Source organism: Crocodylus siamensis, chromosome 3 (genome assembly GCF_052110815.1).
Source record: "Crocodylus siamensis isolate JL-2025a chromosome 3, ASM5211081v1, whole genome shotgun sequence".
Taxonomy (NCBI): domain Eukaryota; kingdom Metazoa; phylum Chordata; order Crocodylia; family Crocodylidae; genus Crocodylus; species Crocodylus siamensis.
The window spans coordinates 32,732,924-32,751,243 of NC_143397.1; the positions used below are offsets into that span (position 1 = coordinate 32,732,924).

At 41.7% G+C, this 18,320-nt stretch overlaps 1 protein-coding gene across 1 annotated transcript in view; it reads left to right on the top strand.

Moving 5' to 3' along the window:
- The window catches only part of ITGA2 (integrin subunit alpha 2), a 114,751-nt gene that overhangs the window by 39,197 nt on the left and 57,234 nt on the right, over positions 1 to 18,320 (top strand). The window contains exons 3-6 of the mRNA XM_090038060.1: positions 3,673 to 3,782; positions 6,003 to 6,094; positions 16,093 to 16,207; positions 16,606 to 16,733. Of these exons, the coding sequence (XP_089894186.1) occupies positions 3,673 to 3,782; positions 6,003 to 6,094; positions 16,093 to 16,207; positions 16,606 to 16,733 (445 nt within the window). The remainder of the gene's footprint in view (positions 1 to 3,672; positions 3,783 to 6,002; positions 6,095 to 16,092; positions 16,208 to 16,605; positions 16,734 to 18,320) is intronic.

The window sequence follows — 18,320 nt, forward strand, 5'->3', positions numbered from 1 at the left end:
ATGGGAGTGCAGTGCTCAGCTGGGCAGGGTGGAGGATGTAGGGGACTCCCCACATGGCAGCAGCCCCTGCTGCCTGGCAGCAGCAGCAGGCAGGGAGGTCAGGGTGCCCATGACCAGCTCAGGCGTGGCTCTGGCCAGTGCAGCGCTGAGGGAGGGAGCAGATCCTGCCCTATCGCCGGGCTCTGAGCCTGCAGTCCAACCCTGTGCTGGAGCCAGGTGCTTTCCCCACTGTGCAGTCCCGTACTCGGACTCTGCCAGAATGGAGAGAGCCCTGCCCCCACTTCCCTGCATAGTCCAGAGCAGGGCTTCTCCATGCGACAGCGGAGCTGCACGTGTGGCACTGAGCCGTGGGGATAGAAGTGGCTGGGCAGGCTCCGCTCTTTACCCTCAACACAGCGCTGGCTGCCTCTATCCCCAGGGAGAGCCTCTATCTGCAGCACGGAGCCCCGAGGATAGAGGCAGCCAGCGCTGTGCTGGGGGTGAGGAGCAGAGCCCCACACAGCCTGCCTGGCTGCTTCTGTTCTTGCGGCTCTGCGCTGCACCTGCAGCTCTGCTCTCACATGGAGAAGCCTCACGCTAGACTGAGGGGAAGCAGGGAATGGGGCTCCCTCCAGTCCGGCAGAGTGTGAGTACGGGACTGCACAGCGGGGAGTGGCCATGCCCACCCCTCCTCAGCACAGCTTCCCTGTGGAAGGGAGGGCTGCTCTAGCGCCCCCGGGCTTCTGGCCTGAGCCACTGCAGGCATGTGCCAAATGTCCATCCACTTGTAAACTGGTTCACACTCTGCAGGTTAGACTAACCTCTACAGACAGTATCAATTCAGGCTCGGGCTTTTTGAATGTCTGTCCCTAGCCACTGAAAAAGCCCATGGTTAGAAACAGTGGCCATTTCAGAGCTGCAACTTGCAAAAGAAGTACACCCCTTGGTGAACTACATAAGTTGGAGGCAAGCTAATGATGTAGATGAGTGACACTAGCATATCGTACGATTTTACATATATTTATAAACTCCTGAATTACAGGTTTGGAATTGCTAAAAGGACATAAAATCCTGTTTCAGTTGCCTGTGTAATCACTGTTTTCCAACAAGGTAATTGAGAACGAGGTATTTATTTTTAAAACTCTCCTACACAGAGAAAAAGCATAGTTGCATTTTAAAGTTTTGTTATGTTTTTGCTAACTCAGTAGTGATGGCGAAATGAAACAGAGTTATTTTATACTTAAATTGAGATTAAATATATTCAGAGGTGTATGTGAAAGTATTAAACCTCTTCAGAGAAAAAAGTAACCCTGAAACACTTCCTTATACATTTAAGCTAGATATATTTTACCAGATCCACTTTACTGCAAGAGTCCTATAAAATGTTAGTCAATGTAGATTTGGAAATGTAAGGTGTATATAGAAAAGGCTGTCTAAAAATGTCCTAATTTAATAGAAAATACCATTATTGTAACTTTTTAAAGGAACACACAGTTGTTGTTGGTTTTTATTTGTTTAGAAAGGTTATAATTTCCAGTTGAACTTCAGTAACATAACAGAAGAGAGCAACCAGGGCACCAGTCCTGAGGGCAGGATGGGGAGAGTAATGGCATTGACTGGCCCATGGGAGGCTGCTGCTCAGGGCACTCAAGTGCCCATTTACACGTCCAATTATAAGGATATGTTTATCATAACTATTTTTAATTTATTTATTACCACTCTATGTAAATATTGGTTAATGTAGTGAGATCTGCATTAGCCTAGCTCCCCCAGGCACAAGTCAGTCCTTGAACTCTAACCCACTACTTTAATTTGGTCCCAGCAACATAGTTTCTCTGCAGGCTCAGCAGCACAGGATCTAATGCCAGGGTTCTTCTGCTCCACAGGGCTTAGCCAAAAACATAAATAATACAAAATAAATACACCTTTAACCTGGTCACAGCAACACAGTACCTCTCTGGACCCAGGAACACGAGCTCAAAGCCTGGGGTTAATTTGAACCACAGAACTCAGCAGAAAGCGTCAAATAATCCAGAATGGGCCCCCACAGGCATAGATTAGTTTTCACCCCAAAATCTTCATTCTTCCTTGGAGGAGTCCTCACTGTCCACATGACCATGACCTCTTCACGTTCTTCCCTCCTCACTTCCTCTTCCTGTCTCTCTATTTCCAGTCACCCAGCCAGCTTCCCTTCATTATTGGCTAATTGATCCAGGCTGCAAAGCTGCAGACTGTTACAGTTACTGACAGGTTAATCTATAAACAGAAACATGGATATTTAAAGATATAAACAAAAGGGTTTTCCTTTTAAACATTTTGTTCAGTGGTTTCACAATAAAGGCACTGAGCTATTACCTTCCATTTCCATGGAAACAGTACTTCTTAATTATATTTCCCCTGCATTTTCAATTTTATTGAATTGTCTTTTACATCCTATCCTAAACTGTTGTGTGGTGCTACCCACGTGTTACATGATTGCTGTCTTGAGAGCTGAGTAAAGTGGAAAGATTGTGTTCATTACCAAAAAATGTTTGGGCATTTGGGAATTAATAGAGTATTGTCTGTAAAGTGTTTTACTTCCTCAAATGAGAGGATGTGAATCAGAGGACAATGAATTCTGGAATGTTTGATAACTTACAAGTTCCTGTTTAGTTCTAAATAACTACATGGTCTGTTATCATCACCTCCACTAGTTTCTTTCTGACTTACTGTGTTCAAGATATGGCAGCACAGTTCAAGCTTAGACAGCAGTAATACTTTCATTGGATGCATCTACATATGCAATTAATTCAAAGCAATAAACTCGAGTAGTCTGAGCCAGAGTAAACTACTCTGGGGCACAGCATCTACATAAGCCCTAGGTTCCAGGTAGTGGCATCAGGCAGTGGAAGGGATGCCTGCAACACAAGGGTACTGAAAGTGTGGAGTTGTGTGTCTAGGTGGGAGACAGGAGTCTGGCCCCCTGCTGGCTGAGCTGACTGGGCAATTTATGCCCATGGTCAGCATTTACACACGCATTTAATCACAGTTAATTATCCCGCTATAAAATAGTTTTGTCCCGTACTATCTTACTGTAGCATTAATTAGTCTACTGCACCCTAATAGCGTTACATGTGTAAATGATGATGCTTTACTCTCCAGCTAATTAGTATAAGCTGCAGTTAAGTGCACATGTAGATGCAGCCACTGTGTAGCTGGTGAGTGAACTGTCTCCCATCGATTAAAGGCTAACCTAAAAGAATCCTCTCAACATGTTACCTGACTGATCTTTAGGGGTATTTTGCTTCCAGTCAAATGCACCATGTGTCCCAGTTCACAATTTATGTATTATTAACTAATGTATTAGTAAGTATTAATACCTTGGCTACATTTCTTTCGGCTTTGTCATATGTATTATAATAACACAATAGATTTAAAAGTCTACTGGATGTTTGACCATTTCATTCCTATACATCTACTGTGTTCTCCGGTAGGGTTCTCTCGTATGATATATATTGCCAAAACAAAGCACAGCTCTGGGATACCTGTAAACAGAGTTCTTCCACTTACTGCTACAAACACTCCTAGGATCTCATTTAGTTCAGTACCAAGAGGCCCTCTGAATCGTTCATTTAATTTTCAGTTTACCTTCAAATAAACATACTCTTTTTTTTCTTAGAAAGCAAAGAAAGAATCACTTTCCCTTTGTTTTAGGTTGCTTGTTGGCTCACCTTGGAGTGGATATCCAGCTAATAGAATGGGAGATATATACAGATGTCCTGTTGACTCATCTCAAACCACATGTGAAAAACTAAATTTGCAAAGTAAGTTGTAATTAACGCCAACTTGGGATAATCCATTTAGTCTCTCTTCTGTACCCAGCCAAATTTATTGAGTAAACCCAAATTAGGCAATAATACGCAATAATCAGAGCTATACTGAATCTCCTGAAGTTAAGAACGTTATAATTTAATACACTCCCAAGATACCTTTAGCTTCTAGAGCTGTACAACTTTGCCATTACTTGCTAGTGCTTTCCTGTAATTCTGTATTCCTACTCATAACTCTTTTCCCACTTTTCCTTTAATGCATTTGCATCAGCTCTAGATGCATCTTTTGTTAATTGTCATAATAGTCATTTGTTGTAATAGTATTTGTAGTAGTAGTTATTATTTGTATTGCAGTTCTGCTTGGGGATTCCGATTGGTGTTTCATTATGCTAGAAACTTAAACACCTGACAGACACTGTTCCTATCACAAAAAGCTTACAGTCTAAGCATAAAATGAGATCCTAAGTCAGATTTCACAAACAAATGGGGAGGGGCACAAAACAACAGGAAGCTATTAAAAACAGTTTTGATAGGGGGGTGTCACAGAGCGGGTCCCCAGGTGTGGCTGTGTTGGCCCTGGCATCTCCACAACCATGCAAGCTGTGTTCTGAGGGAATCCTCTGGTCTTATCCACCACAGCTTGTTGGTAAAATAAATCAGAAGGCTGCCCCTGGGTTTTCATTTGGTCCCAGTCTGCTGAACTCAAGCAAACTTACCGATCTTTGAATCCTTTGCCAGGCCTCTCTTCAATACTGGGCTTCACAGGGCACCTGAGGTCTTATGGGCCAGTTGCATGGCTCCAAACCTCCCCTTTGCCACCCTCCATGCCTCGCTGGTGTTACATGACTATTATTGCCTCTGTCAGAGTCTCAGCCTACTCTGCCTCCACCCCTTTAATATAGCTTGATCTTCTAGTCTAGACCTACTGTGTTGGGTCTGGCTTTGAGGCACTAGCACCCATCCATCTCCTCTTGCCACCAGACTCTCCGGCCCTCTGGCAGCCGCACTGCCCCCCCCACCTGGCGCTGGGCTCTCCAGCCCTTCAGCAGCCACACTCCCCCTGGCACTGGGCTCTACACAATTGTGTGCCCCCCTCTGGGCACTAACGAGGCATCAACTTCCCCTAATAGTCTCATCCCAAACCACCAGCACAAACAATAACACAGACATAATCCCCTGGACTATAACATAACAACAACCATGAGGGCAGCATTCTGCCCCTTTAAGAGCACAAGCTTCCACCCTCAGGATAGAATTTACCCCTGGGTACCTTGTGAACTCCTAAAGTCTTACTGTGCTTAGAGGTAGCAAAGCAGGCAGCACAGGTAGCTTGGGTAGCTCTCATGTGCAGGAGTTCCTTTTCTTGGCAGTTGTCAGAGAGAAAGAGAACCGTGCCCTGAGTCCTGCCATGTTCCCTGGGCTCTGCCTCCTTCCAGTCAGCTGACCACCTGCAGGTGCCAGCTAATTACCGTAACCTGTTACTCAGGTAGGATGGCCATCATAGAGCACAGTCTGGTTGTTCTCTGTTCTTTATTTATATGAAACTGGATGCCTTTATGTCCTCTAAGAGAAATAGAGGACATAAAGGCAAGAAGAGAAAAATAGAGAACATAAGGGCATCCAGTTTCATATCAACAGAGGACAGAGTAGTAGAAAACCGGAATGTCCTCTATGATGGCCACCCTGTACTCAAATAATCTGCAGCTGTGGAGCTCTGCCTAGCCTGCAGGACTCCTTTGCTAGGCTGCTTCTGTCCTTAAAGAACAGGTACAGCTTAGTGCCCTGCGGCAGGGTTAATTGTGTAAACATACTTTTCCTAGTCTGAATCTCTCTATTACCTGATATTTTCTATCTGAAATATTTGAGACTTGGACTTGACACCTGTTTAAAGAGACCTGAAGTCCTAAATAGTGTAAACATAAAAGGTGCCCCCTGAATCAAGTAAAAAGAATCATGTTGTGTTGTTGTACAGCTATTGGGGGGGGATCTTGGCTTATTGAATTGCCTCTTACTCTTTAGAAGACGCACTCTAATTAAAAATACTAATCTAACCAAATTTCTCACACCAGTTAGCTTTCTTTTGTTTAGGCTGAGAACCTTTTCTGGAGATTCAAAAGATTTCTAAAACCCCACTCAGAAGCTTCAAATTCTGTAAATGAGGAAGATATAATGATTTAATATTTTTCTATCATTTAATCACTTTTTTTTTTTTAGCTCTAACCAGCATTCCAAATGTTACTGAGATAAAAGAAGAGATGAACCTTGGTTTAACTCTAGTAAGAAACCCCAAAACAAAAGGATTTTTGGTAAGAATCAAAGCTGTATGCAGTAAGTACTAAATGTTATTCATGAAAATGTGACACCTGTAGTGCTGCATATATAAATGAAATCTGAGCTGAAAATATCTCATGAAATGTAAATTACTGCTTGTTTCATATGACACTTTACAAACCTACATTAAAACAATGTTATTTGGGTTGCAATGTCAGAGGTCATAGTGCAGTTAGGAGTCATACAGAAAACTGTAATGAGAATATGTAATTAAAAGCTTGAATATACATGACAGGAGAAGATTCTGCAAGTTACACAGACTTACAAAGATAGCTTATCCTGTAGGCATTGAGTTCATTACTTCAGTGAACCATTTTGATAGTAGTCATGTTGAACATAGGTATATTATATTAACAATAAACCAGGTTGCTTTTGTAATAAATCTTTTGTATTTCTTTGCGGATGCATTAATCTGAAATCCTTCCTTGTTAACTTATAAACAGTAACCCTGGAAAAGTGTAATATCTTTTGTAAATGCAGGAATTGCTCTGTTTGTGTGTCCTTGCGGCTTTTACCCTTCCATTCGAGGTTGTAATAAAGGAGTAGGCCATGGGATAACTGTGTCCCAGAAAAATATATATCCTGCATGCTGGAGATCTTGACTCTGAGGGTGTTTATACACAAGCTCCAGGAATGGGACAGAGGCGCTTTAATTAGAGTGGCTCCAAGAGCCGCCCTAATTAAAGTGTCCTGAGCATCTCATGTATCAGCATCTCTGCACTTCAAAATGGCAGCCAGGGTGTTTTATCTAAAGTTTGTCAAACAAGCTTTAGATAAAGTGCCCCCGCCACCATTTTGAAGTGTGGGAATGCTGATACACGAGATACAGGAAGCTGCTGGAGCATGGTAATTTCCATGCCTCAGAAGACTCAAATACTTGAGTCTGCTCTGACGCATTGAAATTACAGTGTGTCAGAACAGCCTTCCTGCTCATATATAGGTACCTAGAAGGCCCACTGGAACTCCTCCTCATGTGGTTGGATCTGCTTCACCCTTAGTGGGGGCATCTACATGAGTTGTTTAATTCACTCTGTAGTAAAGCCTTTTCATCTACAGGTGCAGGTCACGGTCACAGGAAATTAATTAACTTGGCTGTAGGTTATTACTGGCCAATACAAGTATTATCGTACGACAGAGTTATTTATACCATTGCAATGTACATGTAGATGGTGACTAGCCCTTGCAGGCTAGCCTGGCACTTCGTGCTGCAGCCAGCCTCATGCCCCAGCCCATTAGTGTTGCATAGGGAGTGCATATGGGTGCATATGCACCCCCTGAGCTTGGCAGTGCACCCCTGCAAAAAGTGCTGGTGGCACCTGCAGGCAGTTTTGCCACCTCCCTCTCCCCTCCATTGTTGACACCACCACTGCCCCCTCCCCTGCCATCAACACTGCTGCAGCTGCCTGCAGGAGCTCCCCACTGGGCCCGCCCCCGCCGCCAACACTGCTGTGGCTACCTGTGGGAGCTCCCCACTGCCACTGCCTGTGGGCGGTTGCTCTGTCCCCTCCCCAGCCTCCAGAGACATGTGGCATTTATGCCCCAACCAGTACCCTTGTAATGCCCTCATGCCCCAGCCAGCCCCTTTCCAGTATGTTGAGCCAGGGCATTGTAGTTCTGGGCTGGTTGGCTGACCACCTGTATCCCCTGCCAGGTGCACCACCCCAGCTTACCATTCTGCAGTCCCAGGTGTACATGTAAATAGTTTGCTCAGGAGCAATAAATTGGTGTAAACTGCACCAGAGTTTATTGCATCACACTAATTTAACATGTAGACACACCGAGTGTGACCTGCCTAGTTGATGGAACAGCCCAAGAGAAGAGATGAAGTTATCCTAGATACGTTTAAATAGTTTATCTAAAGCTCCAAATCTTACTGGGGAGCTATGGGTATTTATTTGAATTTTGGCTGTTTGCTTTTTTATATGGAGCGGCCATTAACTATTCATTGTATATATTGCACTATTGGTGAGCACCTGCACCGTATTGAGGCCAATGGACTTTTTGAGGGAAAGGACTACTTGATCATCTATCTAGCTAGAGTGGCCTGGCAAACACAAACCATAACAACCCACACTTCAAGGAACCTGGGTAAGAAGGACCAGGTCCCATCCAAAGTGCAAGAGTACTTCTAAACCTGTCCAGTGCCATCCCCTCTGCATGGGGTAGTTGTTAGTGAGAATTTGCCTCCAAATTGTATGATTCCTAAAGACAGAGTCATAGAAACAGGATTTATTCATCCGTAAGGCAAGCTTTTCTATAAAGTTGCAATTTACAGTCACTAGCTGTCAGGCTCAACTTTCTAGTGTGTGATAAGCTAGCTTCCTTCCTGGACAGGGTGTCACTAGACATGAAAAAGAATTTTGCTGTCTTGATGGCAGAGGGTCAAACAGTGGCTAAAACTAGCTTGCAAGAAACCTTAGTTTCAGTGGTTATAATTTCCCAGAAATAGCAAAGGTCACCTGACCAACCCAGTATAGCCACAGGGATCCAGTTTCTTCTAGGGAGTACAGACCACTGTGAAAGACCCTTCAAAGGAGCAGAGTTGTTCAGCATCAGAATAGATGATGCCTTCACATGCACCCTGGTACATAAAAGAGCACAACAAGTAGCATACTTATAGTCTGTCAATTGTGGTCACACAATCCTTTTTCTACCAGAAATTGTCCAGGCCCTCAAAAAAAGATAATGCTTCTATAGATTAATGCACCCTGATCACCCAGATCACTTGGACTACTGAGAAAGCTGAAGTAGCCCACGCGATACAGGAACCCTTTGGGACTCATCTTGCCTACTTCGGGGACATGTGTTCTTGTATGTTTAGTTTCACCTGATGACTCCCTCCACTTCCCCTTCCTTCTTCAGGAACCTTTCTCAAATGGTCCTTCTATATCAAAAGTCCTATTTCTTTTTTTATTTTGTGTATGATAGAAGTCACAAACCCATAGAAAAATAGGGCTGGAAGCAATATCTGGAGGTCATCTAGTACAGCTCTGACTCAAGGCAGGGATCTTCTTTTTCAAAAGCATTCCAACCAAGAACTTACTTATCCTGCTTTTAATTTCGAGGAATGGAGATTCCACAGCTTCTGATGGTAACCTGTTCCAGTGTTTAACCACCCTTCTAGTGAAAAAGTTCTATATAATATCTAACCTTGTTGCAATTTAAAACTGTTATTTCTCGTCTTGCTCTCTATGTGCACAGACTAACCTATCTCCATCTTCTTTATAACCACCCATCAGGCATTAGAAGACTATTATCAGTTCCCTCTTTAGTCTTCTCTTTCCTGGGCTAAACAATCCCACTTTTTTCAACCTTTTCTTTTAAGTCATGTTTTCTAAACCTTTAATTCTTTTAATCCTTTTTTTTTTTTCTGTTTTCCTCTATCCAATTTGTCTTCTTTCTAATGTTCTTTAATTTCAGTGCCCAAAACTGGATATGGATGAGACATCACCAGTCCCTCACCCTTACTAGAAAAGAAGGTTTTACAGCTCTAACTTTCTAATTATAAGAAGGAAAGGAGGGTGTGTGACATGTGTGGAATCTCAGAAGTTCATAATTTATCATCCTGCTTGATTATACTTGATTATTCCCTTCCTGGACTCAAGCAACTTTTTCACATCTCTTGAACTTGAGGATATGTATTTCCAGGTATCCATCGTGCCATTACATGGGACATACCTGAGATTTGTGGTAGGTGCAAATCAATACACAGTTTTACCAGTAGGACTTTGATTTGCTTCAAGGATGTTCAGCAAAGTGCTAAAAGTTATGGCAGCACACCTCCGTGTACTCTGACCTGGACAGGCAGCTGATGTGATGGTATTTCTCTTTCCTGATGTATTACCAAATCTGTGCTTTAAAGTTGGAATCCAGAAGTTGAGTCTCACTCCATTTCAAAGACTCATGTTTATCAGGGTGGTCTTAAGATGCACAGCAGCGGTGGTTTATATACCCCAGAACAGGTTCTAGAACCTTATTGGCCTGATCCTAAAATTCAGATCTAATCCTTCCATGCAAAAACAAATCTTTTTTTCAGATCACACGGTTTTGCCCACTGTCAGGTCCCTCTTGTCGGACCATGAGCATCTGAGTACAAGAAAAACTTTTTCAGCACCCAGACATTATGGGCCAAACTGTTTCACTTTGTACACTCAAATGGTACTTAACTAGCCATGTAACTACTATTTTGAGCACTTCTGCACAGTTTGCATTCCTGTGCCACATGCAGTCTGAATGTAGAAGTGGCCACACTGCTTTCTGGCTGGATAGGTACATACACACCTGGGTGAGCATTGGTCCCAAAATCATAAAATTATAGCTAGCCAAAATCCCATGATTGGTGGGTTTAGCATCAGAGGAGAAGGAGCTTAGTCAAGGTGCATTGAACAAAGACCTTAGCACTCAAACCATCCTTTTTTCCTGCTCAGTTGTTTTAATATTTTCAAAGAGTCCAACTACTGTGTTTGTACCTATCAGAAATCGAATCCTGTTGCAGGATCTCAGCCAAGTATTTTTGACTGCCATGGGTCCCCCAGTTGCATAGTTTCTAGGGTCTGAAGGGACCTGAGCAGATCATTGAGTCCGACCCCTGCCATGGCAGGAAAGAGTACTGGGGTCAAACGACCCCAGCAAGGTGTACATCTAGCCTCCTCTTAAAAACCCCCAGGGTAGGAGCCAGCACCAGTTCGCTTGGAAGTTGGTTCCAGATCCTAGCCGCCCTGACAGTGAAGTAGCGCCTCCTGATATCTAGCCTGAATCTACCCTCTGCCAGCTTGTGACCATTATTCCTGGTCACTCCTGGTAGTAGTCAGGGGAACAGGGACTTCCCCAGTACCTGCTGGTCCCCTCTGACTAGTTTGTAACAGGCCACTAGATCCCCTCAGCCTTCTCTTGTGGAGGCTGAACAGGTTCAGGTCCTGTAGCTTCTCCTTGTAAGGCCTGCCCTGCTGCCCCCTGATCATGCAAGTGGCCCTCCTCTGGACCCTCTCCATGCTGTCCACATCTCTCTTGAAGTGCGGCACCCAGAACTGGACACAGTACTCCAGCCGCGGCCTGACCAGTGCCGCATAGAGGGGGAGTATCACCTCCTTGGACCTGCTTGAGATGCATCTGTGGATGCATGACAAGGTACGGTTGGCCCTCCTGACTGCCTCCCCACACTGCCATCCCATGTTCGTCTTGGTAGCAATGGCAACATTCTTCCTGTTGCAGCCATCATGGGATATGACATTTTGGATAGCTATCAACTCAGTAAGCCAAATTGGAAAGAAGTAGTCCATAATTGCTGGCTCTCCCTCCCTGGTTCTGCATGATATGGTCCCCATATTCCTGTCAGAGGTCATTTCAGAATGCCATTTGAGATGCACATTTCCATATTTTCCCTAAAACTTCATGCAGAGGAGTTTCTCAGCATTTTGAATGTTGAACTTCAAAATGTAGTTTATCTATAAAGGACAAAACTATTTATCCCCTCAGACTTTGCACATTTATAGTCTGAAAGAATGAATGGCAAAGCAGTCTCCACACAGAGGCTGAATGGATAATGCTGCCCTGCAGCTTGAAGTCATAGGATGCAAACACACCAATAGCAAAATGTGCAAATGGACAATGCATTCAAAGAGCTTCAGTTACTGTTCAGGCATGTGACCCTTCATGCCCTGGACCAGCTGTAGAAGTGTTGTTCTGGGATATTTTTTCTAGCTTATAATAAAGAATTGCAAGTAAATATTTCAGGCAAGTTGTGAATTGACAGATTCAATTCATGCATTTCTTCACTGTTTTTTAAATCTCCAAAAGGATTCTTTTCAAATTCCACTTGTGAGGGGGAAAAAAAAGACTGAGGTAAATGCTATACATAGATGTTCACTTAAAAAAAGGAAGATAAATTAATTCTGTTCATAGTTAAAACAACACTGAAATGAAAAATTTACACACAATACTGTATATCACTCCATGTTTGTGACCCCATGGAATATCTTCTATGCTTGTTTATAATAGAGTATAAAATTATATACCATAAGAGCCTACTAAAAGCTTGCGTTTTCTGTGATCCATAAATGTGTATATTGGATGTCAGGTTTACACGCTGCAGCTGATGCATAAACAATTCTTTATAGTATTTATACATTTTATACCCTTCAGACAGGTATGTTCAAAGATTTACCACAGCAATGGTAGAGTTTACAAAATGATGTCAGATCAACACTATTATATATACTGCTGAGAGGTATTCATATTTCAATTGAAGATGCTCACATCATACACATGTATAGTAACTAATGTAGTGAAATAGTAAACATGAAAGAGATTCAGCTGTAGTTTTCTTTCTTAAACTAAATTAACAATTAATTTTTAAATGTAGCTCATTTTAGAATACTTAGTATTTTTTTCCATTGTAGCTTGATGCCATCTAGCCATTTATTATCATTACTTGTACTTTTTTCTAGGGTCCTTAAAAGGTGCTTAGAAGTGTATTTACATTATAAGCAGGCATCCTGGCTTTCTCTGATTTAAAAAAAAATCCCTAATTTTCAGTTTTAAAAAAAGTAACTACAAATCCATTATTTAAATGAAACACCAGTAATAAAGATAGATCTATGATGGATAGATCTATGATATAGATACCTAGATATATATCTAGAATAGATAGATAGATAGATATAGTGGAAAAATGTGGATTTGAGGTAACCTTTTTTTAATCGAAAATTGGATTTTCTTAATTCAGAGAAAACTAGAATCCCTGATAAAGTACTTTAAAATGCCAACTTTCAAAACTGTGAGTGACTCCATTAAAGAAAAATGGATCTAGTCATATGCTTAAAATCAACCTTGTACTTTAAGGCAAGGGTACGAAAGAGCTGACCTGCAGGCCAGTGGCTTACAAAGCCACCTCTTCCGGCCTGCAATAGGAATCTGGGCCTGCTGTAGAGGGAAGTGGCCTATTGCAGAATCCTGGGCCCTCGTGGGCATAGCCGTTGTTGCCAGGAGGGTGGGCCAGAGCTGTGTAGATACAAGCCCACTTGCCCTGTGGCCACTTGCCCTACCACTGCCAGTCCCCACTGCTGCTCACCATCCCCATTACTGCAGCCCCATGCCCTATGCCTGATCCAGGCAGTGAGGAGCCTTGCAGTCCAGATCAGGTGCAGGGTATTTGACATCCCTGCTTCAACGCCACGAGTGCTTTAAAATTCGTTCTCTGATTCCTAGAACAAAAAACCTGTGACAAACTTGAGCAGTTCTCAACTTGTGACTGAGAAAGACAACTCTGTTAATTAGTCAAAGACATTAGACTTCGCATCAGACAGTGCATGGCTGTTATAAACATTTTAAGTAATTTCAGTATTTAAAATGGTTGGGAAATGATTTAGGTTTAAAAGAATCTCACATGTTGGACCTGACCCTGTATGTAAAACATGGCTTATAACAGAATGAGGCAGGATAATAGCTCATTTTACGCAAATTGTCAAATGTTGTTCTCGCTGCCATTTATTAACATCACCAACTGTATGTCCCATATTGAAATCAACTGGTACCAAATATCCCAGCAAAATGTTTTGATAATAGATCTATGAATCGTACAGCACATAATTAATACACCTGGCACAAGCCTTATTGTATACTTCTTCCCTAAAAGGAAGAAAGTGCCTATCCATGATCTTTTTTCTTTCTTTTTTTTTTTTCTTTTTTTGGCGAAAGGGAAAGAGAAAATGAAAAATTGAAAGAGAAGCTAGTCAAAATACTAGCACTAGTAGTACTTGTATGAGTGGAAGTGACCTGTTTTCTAAATGCAGCACATTCCCTGCTATTGCTTATGGCACATTTCTGAAAAAATAGATAGGACTTGAAAAAGATACTGTACCAGGATATCCAGGTCCCTACCTCAGTAAAATATAAACATAACAATACAACAATAAACACAACACAACAATACAACAATACAAAGACTGACTCTGAAATCTTCATAGCCGATTTGCCTCAACCTCGACTGGGTAGGACTAACTCTGTGAAAAAGTTAGTCCAGTTTCTCAATTAATCAGTTTTGATTTCCACTGCAGAAATTTCCAGTTTAAATACCATTAATTGCCATTATGATACTGGTGTAGATGTGTGTCCACTAAGAACCTAACTGATTCCACATATGCCACCGTTTGAACAACTCTCATTTGACAGTAGCTTTTCTGGATGTTTTAACACGTGCTCTGGGATGGGAGGGAGAGATATTTTAATTAGAGTAGCTCTCAGGACCTGTTCCAACTAAAATGCCTGCAGTGTCTCATGTATTCAGTGTCCCACGCTTCAAAATGGTGGCAGGAGCACTTTTAACTAAAGCTTGTCAAGTGAGCTTTAGTTAAAGTGCCCCACCCCCATTTTGAAACACGGGGCTGCATCTGCTGCAGTGTGTTCCGATTAGACTGCATTGGAACAGGCATTAGACACGTCTTCAATTTAAGTATATAAGATGGGATGGGAGCTCCTGTATTACTGTGTTCAGTCCCTGCTGTTCACGTCATATAATCCTTTTCTCAATCTTATCAAGCTCCACTTCAAAACTAGTACAATTTTTGCCCCCTTTTCCTATTGGAATGCTGTTCCAGAACGTTGCTATCCCGATGTTTAGAAATCTTTTTCTAATTTCTACCCTGAATTAAGCCATGATCGTTTTACACCTATTTATGTTGTGCTAACATTGTCCTTACTTTCAGTAGCTAAATACTTTAAATAGCTCTTGCTCTAATGTTTCTCCTTCCCCATTGATTTTGTATACAGCAAATATACATCTCTCAGCTGTCATTTTCTTGGGGTAATCCACCCAAGCTCTTTTAGTCTCTTTTCGTAAGGTAAGATATCCAGGTCCCTAATCATCATAGCAATACTTCTCTGCATATGGTCCAATTTAAAATCACTTTAATTTAAAATGAAAGCCCACATCTTGTATTCTGCCACCATGATCATAGATTTTTCCAGTAGTTGACGTACAGTATGGTTGGGTCTGGAGCTCCAGCAAGGTCTTCTATACTGCGTAGTTCCCCAGTGGACTAACTAGATTCATTTTTGCTACTCACAGGCAGTTTTTTATTAATCCCTGGAGACACAGCACCTAACATGTGAAGTCATCACACATTTTAGCCTTTTATAGAAGGCCAAGGTCTTATATGGCACCTGAGAATCCTTCAGCATTTGTTGATATAATGATCAATAATGACTGCCGTTAGGAGCTCTTTTGGGTGATATGGATGACTGCAGTGGCTTTCAGATATGATCTGACTTATAGCCAGAGCTATATATTTTTTTGTGGTGGTAGGTGTTTAGCAGGATTTCCAGCCAGAATCTGAAGGGACCATGGCACAAACACTCTTGCTTTGGTTCCTGCTTTATAAACAAAGGTATTATTCTCTACTCTCCAGTCATCTACTGCCTCTCCTGACTAGACAGTTTTTCAAAAATACTTGCTGTTGGCCTTGTGATTTCATGTGCCAGTCCCTTCACAACAAAACAAGAATCAGCATCCTCAGTCAATAAAACTCTGAATTCCTGATGACTGAAGTGTGTATATGTTTTCACAACTCTGTATGTCCCTTTTTTTAGCTTCACTTACATGTCCCACCATGTGCAATAACATGGCAAACTCTGTAGCAAGTATAAAAACAAACTGGTTAGAGCGCACAAAGAGGGGATATACACAGTAGCTTCTTGGTATGGTATTCCCTCCTGATCAGTTGAAGAGCATATTGCAATGTGTTGTAGATACCAAAAGTAGCTTTAAATGAGCCAGTTCAGGTGTGAGAATGGTCTAAATATAACAACACAGAGGTCCGCACAGGTTAATTTTAACCTGATGGGAGGTTGAGGTATCTAGTTTAGAGGAAACTATTCCACTGACCTTGTGCATTCTATTTAATGTGATGTTTTTATAAAGGTGTAAAATGGGAGAGTACATGTTGTTTTATTTTTCCTCTATTTTTTTTTTTTAAAGACATGTGGTCCCTTATGGGCGCAGCAGTGTGGAAGTCAATACTATGCAACGGGTGTCTGTTCTGAAATCAGTCCAAGTTTCCAGATCCTAAGAAGCTTTTCACCAGCTCTTCAAAGTAAGGCAATACAGGCAAAATGATTAATTATTAATTAATCAAAGTCAAGACAGATTCCATATAGGGAAGGCTTAACCTGATTTTTCAAAATTCAGTTTACAAAGAGCCAGATTTTGAAGTTCACATGGAGGGCTTGATTCTGATATCTCCAGTGCTTCAAATCAGGAGTCACTCCACAGAAAACAGAGGGGTCACAGCCATGTAATGTGTTAGAGATAAAAGTAGGCCCAAAATTGGCCTGTTTTTATGCTACTCTCATTGTGGGAAACCTCCTTGATGGCAATACACTTTGCCTGCTAAGAACTAAGTTTGAACCTCTAGATTTCTCACAAGAATTGTAAATAAGACTGAAAGTATGTATTAAGTGTTCCGTATCAGTAACTTCTCTTTTTTTTTAGAGTGTTCCTCCTTCATAGATGTTGTGGTTGTGTGTGATGAGTCTAACAGCATTTATCCATGGACTGCAGTCAGGGCATTTTTGGAAAAATTTGCACAAGGATTAGATATAGGCCCCACAAAAACTCAGGTAAGGCTATAACTAGTTTTTGAAACCCAAAAGGTAACAATAAATAGTATTAGCCTTTTCCAATAAATTTAAAGGAAACTGAGACCAAGTAAGACAGACATTTGAAGTGCTCCAAATTCTACTCCCAATTTGAAGCATTTAAAATTCAGAGGTTTTCAAATTCTGTACAAATGTCAGGCCCCACAGCAGAGCACTCCAAAATCACCACAGTAACATGCAGCAGCATTTTGCCATGCAAGGGAGTGTGATGCAGGGTTGCTCGGTCCTGCAACTTCATCCCCATGGACCCTCCAGTTTCCAAGTTGTCTCAGTTCTTGGGATCTGTATATTACTGAAGATGCCCCCACCCCAGATCCATGTGGCTAGAGGCCCCAAACAGAATAGGGATGACCCATGGCATGTGGCTGGAGCCCCCTCTCTGACCTGTATCTGGAGTAGAGAAAAAGCAGAGCTGTGTGTGATGCCAGAGGCCCAAACCACTATATTATTTCCAATAGGCAATATTATTGGAATGATATATTCCAATATATTATTGAAAATCTGTATGATTTTTCAATACACTCACACACTTGTTCTCTTCTAAGTGATAATGCATAACATTTTTTGCTGGGTAAATGTATTAAGAATAGAATAGCACTCTCTGCTCCTTAATGCATTATAGTTCTCGTCTACACAAGACACTTTACTGCACATTAGAGCTAATTACTGCACAGTAAATATATGCAGATGCTTACTGAGCAGTAATTGGCTCTAATCATGAGTAAATGCAAATGCATGTGGAAAATGTACTCATGATTAGTAACTGTGCAGTATTTTTTTTAAATGTAATTGATGAAGATGAGGAAAATTTTCCACTCCTAAAAATTCTAACAAATTCTAACAAAAATTACTGATTTTTGGTACTTAGCTTTGGCATGATCCTTATGGCATACTAGAACCTTTGTGTGATTTGAGATAAATGCATATAGATGTTCTCAAGACATTCCTAGCAGTGGGCCTTTTCCTGAAATGTAAGATATACACTTATCTAAAGTTCACCCACTACAGTGCATCTGTTTTGAAATGTGCATCTAACTTGAACCCGCCAGTTAATACCTCAGAAATTCAGTTGTGCAGCATAAAAATTCAGGACACGTTGCTGTGGAAAAAGAAACGTGAGAATCCAGTTAAGAATCAGGAACTTAAAACACACAGTGCAAAGGCTGCCTGAGCAAATTCCTGCTAAGCCTTTCTTTCTTTTCGATTTTTTTTTCCTTAAACACAAAAATTCTGAAATCTAAAATCTACTATGTACACAGTTTTTACTCTTCAGGCTGAGGCTCCTAGAGGTTAGAACATTCATGTATGAATTCAACCACAGCAGAAATACTCAGGGCCAAGCAGGTGAATCCAACACAGAGACCTACAAAAATGCTGAACAACTTCTTAAGTGCTGGAGAGATAATAGACACCTATGTTTTCTTTAGTAAAGGTATTTAAGTGCAGAGATGAATCCAGAAGGGGTATAGCAGCAGCCACACCCACTGTGGTTGTTTTGTACTCGCAGTGCGGGATCTGGCCAGGGTTTCTGCTTTCGTTCATCTCGGG